Source organism: Scyliorhinus canicula, chromosome 1, assembly GCF_902713615.1.
Source record: "Scyliorhinus canicula chromosome 1, sScyCan1.1, whole genome shotgun sequence".
In the NCBI taxonomy this organism is placed as follows: Eukaryota; Metazoa; Chordata; class Chondrichthyes; order Carcharhiniformes; family Scyliorhinidae; genus Scyliorhinus; species Scyliorhinus canicula.
Genome location: NC_052146.1, coordinates 29505791 through 29518645, shown reverse-complemented (window position 1 = coordinate 29518645; position 12855 = coordinate 29505791). Strand labels below are relative to the sequence as shown.

At 56.3% G+C, this 12855-nt stretch overlaps 1 protein-coding gene across 3 annotated transcripts in view; it reads right to left on the bottom strand.

Moving 5' to 3' along the window:
- The window catches only part of LOC119954419 (clustered mitochondria protein homolog), a 143746-nt gene that overhangs the window by 36437 nt on the left and 94454 nt on the right, over window positions 1-12855 (bottom strand). For all 3 annotated transcript variants that reach the window (XM_038779657.1, XM_038779817.1, XM_038779744.1), the window contains exon 15: window positions 12718-12780. In XM_038779657.1, the coding sequence (XP_038635585.1) occupies window positions 12718-12780 (63 nt within the window). The remainder of the gene's footprint in view (window positions 1-12717; window positions 12781-12855) is intronic.

Genomic DNA, 12855 nt, shown 5'->3' with positions numbered 1-12855 from the left:
AGCGGTCACATATCTTGATATGATATTTGTTCAGGTGTCTCCTTCCCTCTTTTCAAAGAAGCTGTTTAAGTTGATGATGACATTGAGTACAATGATTGGGTTTCAGCCCATGATCTCATCACTGGTGTGGGTCAGTGAGAGAAAAAAAGAGACAGCAACCTAAACCCTTTAACTCCACACCATGCAGCCAGCTTCCAGTAACAAGTCAAATAATGTGACCCCGCCTTTCACATTTTTCTCCTTTTCTCTATAGCTGTCTCTGCTTTCTTTGTGATCCTTTGGTCCACCAGCCAAACTTAGCCAAGAAGGTAAAGTGATGCCAAACCTGTCCAGCTAGGTTGCATTGTAGGGGTTTTGAAAGGATCGAGTGTGTGACTTCCATCCGGTGTTTCTCCATTGTCTAATAGCTGACACCTGGAATCCAGCAGTCCAAATCCAGGGCCCATGATTCTGGGTTACTGTATTGGTGTTTCAAAATAGCGCTGCCTCTTCTCTGGAGCATTTTAATGTAATGTCGTTTGTCAAATATCCATTCCATCTGCCTCCTTCCAACACATACTGATAGAGAACTCTGATAGTAGACATTGAAAATATGGTTTGAATTTTAGCAGAAAAGTGGCTTTTGTGCGGGTGGGGCTTTTGCAAGATTGGGAATCTTGAAGAGCAGATTTTATGTACGTCCCGCAGAAGTTAGCTGTAGTTCTCCTATCAATTGTTTCCTGTGGAATTCCTGCCCACAGGCAGGGGAGGTGGTGGCGGACAGGTTTAATGATGCAATAGGTTGGGATGCTGGGTTGAGATGCCTGCTGCGTCCCACCTCTGTTAAAACCAGAGGCTGACGGGATCACCTCCTGTTCCTGGTTTTGCATTTAAACTTCCGAGATGACCCTAACACTCCAGTTTTCATGAGCTAAGACTCAGGGCGTGATTATTTATTTCTTTTTATAAATTTAGAGAACCCAATTCCTTTTTTTGACTCAGGGCATGATTATAAGGGTCCATTAGCTGCGGGCACAAATCCCGTTAGAGTCATAGAATTCCTACAGTGCAGAAGGCGGCCATTGAGCCATCGAGTCTGCACCGATGCATTGAAAGAGCACCCTACCTGGGCCCACTCCCTTGCCCTATCCCTCTAACTCCCATCTAGCCTGCACATCCCTGGACACTAAGGGGCAATTTTTTTTTATCATGGCCAATTCACCTAACCTGCACATTTGGGCTGTGGGAAGAAACCGGAGCACCTGTTAATGGTTGCTAAATCATACGCGAGGGCCATAGTGGCAATTGCGCCAGCTGAGATTTCATTTGAGATCATCCCCGCACCCTGCCAGAAAGGCCGTGAACCTGATTTCCATAAATTTACATGCACTTAGATATAATTTAACGGTTTTACGCTGCAGCATCTGGCTCCGTGAAATGCTCGCCCCTTGGCAGTGTGACGTCAAACTCTCCTCCACTGGGAAAGGGGGAGCTTCCCCTTATGTGTGTGGTGGTGAGGGGGGAGGACATGGGAAATGAAAGAGGAGTGTGCTGATGTGGAAATTCACCCCCCCCCCCCCTCCCCCCCAAAAGGAAGGAGGGAGATTATTTTTTTCTTGTAGCCCGGCCTCCCTTTAAAAGGGGTGCCCCAATCTCTGTGGAGCCGGGCTTGCTGACTCCATCATACCCTGAACCCACCAGAATGACACGCAAACCACGCACCCCCCCCCCCCCCCCCCCCCCCCCACCGCCCACCCACAAATATTCTTTGACACAGTGTCAGAAGATCTGGATAGAAAACCTGGCTGTGTTTCATGTCGGTTTTCAGTCAGAACCTGACACTTTGCATTTTTGTTTGAAAAATTACACTCTCAGTCCTACAGATTTTGGGCAAATATTTTCCCAGAGCAACTTTTCTGAACACAGAGATAATTATACAACATGCCAATGAAAGGTTACCCAGCAGCAAACAGAGTTGGGGAGCAAGGAGAATGGTTGGAATCACATCATGTAATTTTCTTACATTTCTTTTAGTTACCTTGAATTTTCTTCTCTCCTCCCCTGAAGGAGACAACGTGCAAGTAAACAGTTCAAGTTTTGAGAACGCCCCTATATATAATGCCCAAATCCTTCCCCGGACATGTACTTCCCAGCACATGTTAAACGCCGATATCTCCACATCATGTTAAAGGATAGCAACCGGGGGCTGTGATGCTGGCTGTTTCCTCCCCCTCGCTAATTCAAAATCCTCCAAGACCAAAACCAGCCAATTCAGCACTGAAAGTAACTGAACATCAGACATTCCTGCTCTGCTGGGGCAGTGATGTACCATCAATTGGACGCGAGACACGATGAAGATCCAAACTGTGGCTTTAATCAGCTAGTTGTTAGCCCGGTGGTCGACTACAGAGAAAGGCCGACCGCCGGGAAACCTGGGTACTTATACCCCGCCTCGGAGGCGGGGTCTACTTGCCTCTCAACCAATTGGGGAGCAGTCACATGACTAGTCCCTGCCAATCAGATGAGAGGCACATGACCAGCCAGAGCCAATGGGAAACCAATGCTCTGCACCATTGGCAGTGCTCCCACTCATATCACCATATTCACCCCTTGTGGAGAAAGAAGGCAGGGCGGGGCGGGGCGGGTGTGAGGGGAAGAGAGAGAGGGGGTGGAGGTCCAAGGACTGGTGGTATGAGTAGAGATAATCGAAGATATGGGCTGCCCACTGGCTCGTGGCAAAATTAACAATACTACATTAGGATGCAAAAAAAAAATTACAATAGAGTCCAATAAGGTCCCATGGTTGCATCAGATGGTCACGATCAGCCTGTCGGGTGCCCGTGATGTTCTGGTGGACCGTTGCAGTGGAGCCGGAGACGTCAGGCCGATGGTCATCCTTGCCTCCGGGAGGGTCGGTCGTAGATGTGTCTCTGTACCCCGGGCCGGTGGTGGAGACGCTGTAATCGGGGAAGGGGGGGTATATGCGCTGGATCGTGGGGGGCGCTGGGGGGAATTGGGGTTGGGGGGGGGGGGGTGTTGATGGAAGAGGAGAAGGCCGCACGCCGGCGGGTGCCAGGTCCCGGAGCGAGACCGTATCCTGCCGACCGTCGGGGTACTCCACGTACGCATACTGCGGGTTGGCGTGGAGTAACTGGACTCGCTCAAACAATGGGTCGGACGTGTGCACCCTCACACGCTTCCGGAGCAAGATGGGCCCGGGGGTGGCCAGCCAGGTCGGGAGAGGGGATCCTGAGGACGACTTCCTGGGGAAAACAAGAAGACGTTCATGAGGTGTTTGATTAGTGGTAGTACAGAGGAGAGACCGGATTGAGTGAAGGGCGTTATGAATGACATCTTGCCAACAGGGAATAGGGAGATCTCTGGACCGCAGGGCCAGCAGGATGGTCTTCCAAATGGTGCCATTCTCCCGCTCGACCTGACCGTTACCCCGGGGGTTATAACTGGTTGTCCTGCTAGAGGCTATGCCCCTGCTGAGCAGGAATTGACGCAGTTCATCACTCATAAAGGAGGACCCCGGCCGCTGTGGATGTACGCGGGGTAACAGAACAAGGAGAAGATGGATAGGAGGGCCTTTATGACGGTTGTTGTGGTCATGTCGGGACAGGGAATGGCGAAAGGGAAGCGGGAGTATTCGTCGATAACACTCAAGAAATATGTGTTACGGACTTCTGGTGGCGGCAATGAGGAGCTAAGCCGCACATTCGGCAGCTCCCGCTGAGAACGGACTTTGGGGCTCTTTTCAGGGCCCCCAACGGAGCTGTGGCGGCAAATCCCGACATGGGAAGAGGTCAAGAGTTGACCCCAACGGTCCTATGGTCCGGACCAGGAGTGGGGTAAGGAGAAAACCGGAGAAAGCACCCCCGAAAAAGCGGGGGAAGGAAGACAAAATGACTGCCGGCGGGGGCCTTGAGGAGCTGAGGCAGTGGGCTCAGGAGCAGCAGGAGACTCTGCTGCGCTGCTTCCAGGAGCTTAAGTTGGAGCTGCTGGAGTCGCTGAAGGTAACCAACAGGGAGCTGATGGAGACCCAGACAGCCCAGGGGGCTGCGATCCGGGAGCTGCAGCAGCAGGCCTCCGAAAGGGAGGATGAGGTCGTGGCCATGGCGGGGAAGGTGGAGATGCACGAGGCACTCCATAAAAGATGGCAGGAGCGGTTCGAGCAGCTGGACAACCGTTCGAGGAGGAACAATTTGCGGATCCTGGACCTCACGGAGGGGTCGGACCTAGGGGCCTATGTGGTGACTATGTTAAACTCGCTGATGGGTGCTGGGTCCTTCCAGGGGCCCCTGGAGTTAGAGGGGGCCCACAGAATTCTGGCTAGGAGGCCAAAGCCGAACGAGCCGCCGCGGGCGGTGTTGGTGCGGTTTCATCGGTTCGTGGATCATGAGTGTGTGCTCCGGTGGGCCAAGAAGGAGCGGAGCAGCAAGTGGGAGAACACGGAGGTACGGATCCTCCAGGACTGGAGTGCGGAGGTGGCGAGGCGGAGGGCTGGGTTTAACCGGACGAAGGCGGTGCTCCATAGACGGAGTGTGAAGTTCGGCATGTTGCAGCCGGCGCGTTTGTGGGTCACCTATAAGGATCGGCACCATTATTTTGAGTCCCCGGAGGAGGCATGGGCCTTTGTGCAGGCCGAGAAATTGGACTCAAACTGAGGGCCTAAGATGGGGGTTGCTGTATAATACTGTATTTGCTTGGTTTGGTGTAGGATGTGGGTTGGCCTTAGGGTGGGTGGGGTGATGTCGATTTGTCTTTTCTATATGGGTTTTTCTGCAGGGGTCGGGTGGACGGGTTCGGGCAGAGGGGGTAAACGGGGAGCTCGGGGAGCTGGTGGGGGGGTCTGACAATGGGAGTAGCCCTGGAGGAGGCGGGGCCGGGCAGGGAGAAAGCGCGGGCTATCTGCGGGTTTCCCGCGCTGGGAGATGGTGGGGGCAGGGTCGGGGCTGAGAAGCGCGGGTCGTTGCTGGCTGTTTTCGTTTCCCGCGCAAGAGCGGGGGGGGGGGGGGGCGCGTTGATGTGCATGATGGAGGAGGGGTAGTCCCACGTGGGAAGGAGTCGGAGGTGGGGGGGGGGGAGTCGCCGGGGTCAGCAGAAGTTAGCTGGCTCACGGGAGTGCTATGGAGGGAGGGGCACGGCTAGGAGGGGTCCTAGCCTGGGGGGGGGGGGGGGGGGGGGTGTACCGGGTTGCTGCTGAAACGGTCAGGAAGGAGCTGGAGGACGCAGGGGGTGCTGGAGGGGTGGAGTTGCCGCCGTGGGAAACTGGCAGGGCGGGGCACGCTGGCCGGGGGTGGGCAAGGGATGGGGTATGGCTAATCGGCAGGGGAGGGGGGCAGGGAGCCCTCTGATCCGGCTGATAACCTGGAATGTGAGGGGGCTGAATGGGCCGGTCAAACGGGCCCGGGCATTTGCGCACCTGAAGGGGCTGAAGGCGGATGTGGCCATGCTCCAGGAGACACACCTGAGTGTGGCGGACCAGGTTCGGCTGAGGAAGGGATGGGTGGGCCAAGTATTTCACTCAGGGCTGGATGAGAAGAGTAGGGGGTTGGCGATCCTGGTGGGGAAGAGGGTGTCATTTGAGGCGTTAAATGTGGTGGCTGACAGTGGCGGGAGATATGTGATGGTGAGTGGCAAGCTGCAGGGGGAGCGGGTGGTGTTGGTGAATGTTTACGCCCCAAATTGGGACGATGCGGGGTTTATGCGGCGTATGTTGGACCGCATTTCGGACCTGGAGGGCCTGATCATAGGGGGGGGGGGACGACAATACGGTACTGGATCCCCCATTAGATCGATCCAAGTCCCGGACGGGTAGGAGGCCGGTGACGGCTAAGGTGCTGAGGGGATTTATGGACCAGATTGGGGGGGGGGGGGTGGTTTGGGAGGCCAAGGGCCAGGGAATACTCGTTTTTCTCCCACGTACATAAGGCCTACTCGAGGATTGATTTTTTTGTCCTGAGTAGGGGTTGGTTTCGAGGGTGGAGGATGCGGAATACTCCGCCATTGCCATTTCAGATCATGCCCCGCACTGGGTGGACCTCGGGCTGGGGGAGGAGAGGGACCAACGTCTGCTCTGGCGCTTGGAGGTGGGGCTGCTGACAGATGAGGAGGTGGCCGAGAGGGTTCGGGGGTGTATCGAGAGGTACCTTGAGGCCAATGACAACGGGGAGGTCCGAGTGGGGACGGTCTGGGAGGCATTGAAGGTGGTGATGAGGGGGGAATTGATCTCCATCCGAACCCATAGGGAGAGGGGGAGCAGAGGGAGAGGGAGAGACTGATAGGGGAGATGGTGCGGGTGGTTAGGAGATATGCGGAGGCTCCAGAGGAGGGATTGCTGGGGGAGAGGCGGAGCCTTCAGGCCAGTTTCAACCTGTTGACTACCAGAAAGGCGGAAGCTCAGTGGAGGAAAGCACAGGGGGCGGTGTATGAATACGGGAAGAAGGCGAGCAGGATGCTGGCACACCAGCTCCGAAAGCGGGACGCGGCCAGGGAGATTGGGGGAGTGACGGATAAGGCTGGGAAGGTGGTGCGGAGGGGAGTAGATGTTAATGGGGTCTTCAGAGACTTCTACGGGGAACTGTACCGGTCGGAGCCCCCGGTGGAGGGAGGTGGAATGGGGCACTTCTTGGACAAGCTGCGATTCCCGAGGGTGGAGGAGGAGCGGATGGTGGGGCTGGGGGCGCCGATCGAGCTGGAGGAGGTGGTCAAAGGGATAGGGAGCATGCAGTCGGGGAAGGCGCCGGGGCTGGATGGGTTTCCGGCGGAATTTTATAAAAGGTATTTGGACCTGTTGGGCCCCCTGTTGGTCCGGACCTTTAACAAGGCAAGGGGGGGGGGGGGGCTTTGCCCCCAACTATGTCACAGGCGCTGATTTCCTTGATCCTGAAGCGGGACAAGGACCCTCTGCAGTGCGGGTCATATAGGCCGATTTCGCTGCTGAACGCCGACGCTAAGCTGCTGGCAAAGATCCTGGCCACTAGAATAGAGGATTGCGTGCCCGGGGTCATTCACGAGGACCAGACGGGGTTTGTGAAGGGAAGGCAGTTGAATACAAACGTGCGAAGGCTCCTCAATGTCATTATGATGCCGGCCATGGAAGGGGAGGCGGAGATAGTGGTGGCATTGGATGCGGAGAAGGCCTTTGATAGGGTTGAGTGGGAGTATTTGTGGGAGGTGTTGGAGAGGTTTGGGGAGGGGTTTATCCGGTGGGTGAGGCTGCTCTACGAGGCCCCGATGGCGAGTGTAGCCACAAAGAGGAGGTCGGAGTACTTTCGGCTGTACCGGGGGACGAGACAGGGGTGCCCCCTGTCCCCCTTCCTCTTCGCGTTGGCGATTGAGCCCCTGGCCATGGCTTTGAGGGAGTCAGGGAACTGGAGGGGCCTGGTGCGGGGTGGGGAGGAGCATCGAGTGTCGCTGTACGCGGACGACCTGTTGCTGTATGTGGCGGACCCGGTGGGGGGGATGCCAGAGGTGATGAGGATTCTTAGTGAATTCGGGGGTTTCTCGGGGTATAAGTTGAACCTGGGCAAGAGTGAGTTGTTTGTGGTGCATCCAGGGTATCAAGAGGTGGGGATTGGTAGGCTCCCATTGAAGCAGGCAGGGAAGAGCTTTAGATACCTAGGGGTCCAGGTGGCTGGGAGCTGGGGGGCCCTGCACAAGCTCAACCTCACAAGGTTGGTGGAGCAGATGGAAGAGGAGTTTAAGAGGTGGGATATGTTACGACTGTCACTGGCGGGGAGGGTGCAGTCCGTTAAGATGACGGTGCTCCCGAGGTTTTTGTTCCTGTTCCAGTGCCTCCCCATCCTTATCCCGAAGGCCTTTTTTAGGAGGGTCAACAGGAGTATCACGGGATTTGTGTGGGCGCATGGGGCTCCGAGGGTGAGAAGAGTTTTCCTGGAACGAGGCAGGGATAGGGGGGGGCTGGCGTTGCCCAACATCTGTGGGTACTACTGGGCTGCCAACGCAGCGATGGTGTGTAAGTGGGTAATGGACGAGGAAGGGGCAGCATGGAAGAGGATGGAGGCGGCGTCATGTGTGGGCACGAGTTTGGAGGCGCTAGTAACGGCGCCGTTGCCGCTCCCTCCAACGAGGTACACCACGAGCCCGGTGGTGGTGGCTACCCTCAAACTTTGGGGGCAATGGAGACGGCACAGGGGAGAAGTGGGGGGCTCGATGGAGGCCCCGATACGGGGGAACCATATGTTTGTCCCAGGGAGCATTGATGGCAGATTCCTGGGCTGGCACAGGGCAGGGGTTAGGAGGCTGAGGGACCTGTTTGTGGAGGGGAGGTTCGCGAGCTTGGGGGAGTTAGAGGGGAAGTTTGGGCTCCCCCCGGGGAACATGTTTAGGTACATGCTGGTGAGGGCGTTTGCCAGGCAACAGGTGGAGGGGTTCCCCTTGCTGCCCCCACGATGGGTGCGGGATCGGTTGCTCTCGGGGGTGTGGGTTGGAGGAGGGAGGATTTCGGACATATACCGGGTGATGCAGGAGGTAGACGAGGCCTCGGTGGAGGAACTGAAGGGTAAATGGGAAGAGGAGCTGGGTGAGGAGATTGAGGAGGGGACGTGGGCGGATGCCCTGGAGAGAGTGAATTCCTCCTTTTCCTGTGCGAGGCTTAGCCTCATACAGTTCAAGGTGTCGCATAGGGCTCATATGACTGGGACGAGGATGAGTAGGTTTTTCGGGGGCGAAGACAGGTGTGCGAGGTGCTCGGGGAGCCCAGCGAACCACGCCCATATGTTATGGGCGTGCCCAGCACTGGGGGAGTTTTGGAAGGGGGTAGCAAGGAGGGTGTCGAGGGTGGTGGGATCCAGGGTCAAGCCAGGCTGGGGACTCGCAATTTTTGGGGTTGCAGTGGGGCCGGGAGTGCAGGAGGCGAAAGAGGCCGGTGTTCTGGCCTTTGCGTCCCTAGTAGCCCGGCGGAGGATTCTTCTTCAGTGGAAGGATGCGAGGCCCTCAAGCGTGGAGGCCTGGATCAATGATATGGCGGGGTTCATTAAATTGGAGAAGGTGAAATTTGCCCTGAGGGGATCAGTACAGGGAGAACTGTGTACATGGGTCTGTGGGATGTGGCGGGTGTTATCTCTTTCCCTTTTGTCGTTGGGTGTTCTTTTGTTTTTGTTTTTTTTCCCTCTTGTTTGTAGTTGCTTTTGAAGTTGGGTGGGAATTGTTCTTGGGGTGTTACCGCAGTTGTTTTGTTAATAGAGTTGAGCTGTTTATATTTTGTAAAAATTTCAATAAAAATTATTTTTTTTAAAAAATGTGTTATGGTTGTTGGAGGGGAGGGGACCCTTGAAGTCTATGCTAAGACGTTCAAAGGGGCGGGATGCCTTGATCAGATGCGCTCGTTCGGGACGGCAGAGGTGCGGTTTGCACTAGGCGCAGACATGGCAGTCCCTGGTGACGGACCTGACTTCCTCAACGGAGTAGGGCAGATTGTGGGTCTTAATACAATGGTAGAAATGAGTGACCCCTGGATGGCAGAGGTCCGTGTGGAGGGAGCAGAGGCGGTCAATCTGCGCGCTGACGCAGGTACCGCGGGATAGGGCATCGGAAGGCTCGTTGAGCTTCCCAGGACGATACAAGATATCGTAGTTGTACGTGGACAACTCGATCCGCCACCGCAAGATCTTGTCGTTCTTGATCTTGCCCCTCTGTGCATTATCGAACATGAAAGCTACTGACCGTTGGTCTGTGAGGAGGGTAAACCTCCTGCCGGCCAGATAGTGCCTCCAATATCGCACAGCTTCGACTATGGCCTGTGCCTCCTTTTCCACCGAGGAGTGGTGGATTTCGGAAGCATGGAGGGTTCGTGAGAAGAAGGCCACGGGTCTGCCCGCTTGGTTCAGGGTGGCCGCCAGATCTACGTCAGACGCGTCGCTCTCGACCTGGAATGGGAGGGACTCGTCGATAGCATGCATCGTGGCCTTTGCGATATCCGCTTTGATGCGGCTAAAGGCCTGGCGGGCCTCCATCGACAGGGGAAAAGAGGTGGACTGGATGAGGGGGCAGGCTTTGTCGGTGTAATTGGGGACCCACTGGACGTAATAGGAGAAGCCCAGGCAGCGTTTGAGGGCTTTGAGGGAGTTGGGGAGAAGGAGTTCCATCAGGGGGCGCATGCGTTCGGGGTCGGGGCCTATCACTCCGTTACGCACTACGTAGCCGAGAATGGCTAGACGGTCGGTGCTAAACACGCACTTATCCTTATTGTAGGTTAAATTAAGGAGTTTCGCAGTTCGGAGGAATTTTTGAAGGTTGATGTCATGGTCCTGCTGGTCGTGGCGGCAGATGGTGACGTTATCGAGGTACGGGAAGGTAGCCCGTAACCCATGCTTGTCGACCATTCGGTCCATCTCCCGTTGGAAGACCGAGACCCCATTTGTGACACCGAATGGAACCCTGAGGAAGTGGGAGAGGCGCCCATCTGCCTCGAACGCGGTGTACTTGCGGTCACTCGCGCGGATGGGGAGCTGGCGGTAGGCGGACTTAAGGTCCACTGTGGAAAAGTCTTTGTATTTCGCGATCCTGTTAACCAGGTCGGAAATACGGGGGAAGAGGGTACGCGTCCAGCTGCGTAAACCTGTTGATGGTCTGACTGTAATCAATGACCATCCGGTTTTTCTCCCCAGTCCGAACTATCAGCGCTTGGGCTCGCCAGGGACTGTTACTGGCCTCGATCACTCCTTCCTTAAGGAGCCTCTGGACCTCGGACCCGATGAAGGTCCGGTCCTGGGCACTGTATCGTCTGCTCCAAGTGGCGACAGGTTTACAATCTGGTGTGAGATTAGCAAACAAGGAAGGGGGGTCCACTTTGAGGGACGCGGGGCTGCAGACAATAAGGGGGGGATAGGACCGCCGAATTGGAAGGTTAAGCTCTGCAGGTTGCACTGGAAATCCAGACCCAAGAGTGCCGGAGTGCATAGACGGGGGAGAATGAGGAGTTTGAAGTTTTTGAAAACCCTCCCCTGGACCGTGAGGTCCGCTATGCAGCACCCGGTGATTTGGACGGAGTGCGAACCCGAGGCCAATTCGATTTTATGCTTAACTGGGTGGATGGGGAGCGCGCAGCGTCTTACCGTGTCAGGGTGGATGAAACTTTCCGTGCTCCCAGAGTCCAGTAGGCATTTCGTCTTCTGTCCGTTGAGCTGGATCGTTGTCGTAGTCTTGGCGAGCGAGCGTGGTCGCGACTGGTCGAGTGTGATAGAAGCAAGTCGTGGCGAGAGTTCCAGCTCATCCTCGGTGGCAGAGTAATCACTGGCAGGGCCTTCCGTGTTGGCCCAAGATGGCGGCGCCCAGGACCCGCACGTGGAATCGGGGTCCCAAGATGGCGGCACCCATGACCCGCACGTGGCGTCCGGGACCCAAGATGGCGGTGCCCGTGGGAACCTCGTGGCAGCTAGGGGCAGTGTTAGTGGCGTCTGCGGGCCGGTCAGGGCAGCCGGGAGCAGGGGTCGGGAGGACCGTGGGCCTGTTGCGGGGGCCGGGAGGCGGGCCGGAGAGGTCGGTGCACGGCGCGGGACTCTGGGGGGGGCGATACCCGGTCGCTGCGCAGAACAGCAGCGACCGACTTGGTCTGGCAGACCACCGCGTAGTGGCCCTTCTTCCCACAGCTCTTACACAGAGCGGAGCGGGCCGGGCAGCGCGGGCGAGGGTGTTTGGAGAGGCCACAAAAATAGCAGCGGGGCCCCGATACCTTGTCGGAGCATCCCGCACGCAGGCCTGGGGGGGGGGGGGGGGGGGGGGGGGGGGGGGGGGTCGGTCGGGGTCAGCGGAGGACGGGGTGGCGCGTGCCACGATGTCCAGGAGGTTGCTGCGCGGCCGGGGGCGTATGCGCGGGCGTTCAGGTCGGTGACCTACAGGGAGGTTGCAAGGGTCCGTGCCTCAGCTAGGCTGAGGGCGTTCCTCTCCAGCAATCGTTGGCGGATAGAGGAGGATTGCATGCCGGCAACATAAGCGTCTCTAATTAAAAGTTCCATGTGCTCAGTCGCCGAAACTTGGGGACAGGCGCACATTCTCCCTAGAGCTGTGAGGGCCTGGTAGAACTCGTCGAGTGACTCACCAAGGAAATGCTGTCTAGTCGTCAGGAGATGCCATGCGTATACTTCATTGACCGGCCGGAGAAAGTGTCCTTTCAGGATATCCATGGCCGCATCATAATCGCTTTCATCCTCAATCATTGAATATACCGCCGTGCCTACGCACGAGTGGAGGATGTGGAGTTTCTGCTCCTTGGTGGGTTTGCTGGCTGCAGTTGTCAGGTAACTGTTGAAACACGCCTGCCAGTGTTTAAAGATTGCAGGTGCATTTGCAGCATGGGGGCTGGTGCGGAGGCAGTCAGGCTTGATGCGAAGCTCCATTCCAATACTCTAGCTGATTAAATTGATGTACCATCAATTGGATGCGAGACACGATGAAGATCCAAACTATGGCTTTAATCAGCTAGTTGTTAGCCCAGTGGTCGACTACAGAGAAAGGCCGACCGCCGGTAAACCTGGGTACTTATACCCCGCCTCGGAGGCGGGATCTACTTGCCTCTCGACCAATTGGTGAGCAGTCACATGACTAGTCCCAGCCAATCAGACGAGAGGCACATGACCAGCCAGAACCAATGGGAAACCAATGCTCTGCACCAATGGCAGTGCTCCCACTCATATCACCACAGGCAGCATACGAAGAATGTGTTGCACCCACTACCCTCCAAGTCACAGCTGATGAGTTTAAAAAGATCACCTGCAGGTAGGGGACGATGATGTGCTTTGCCACCCTGGTGATGATTTCGCTGACTAGTAGTTTCTGCAGGAATACAAAACACTCAGTCTTAGATAGTGATAGCACAAAGTCTAGATTTAGAATCCGAATGAGCAAACT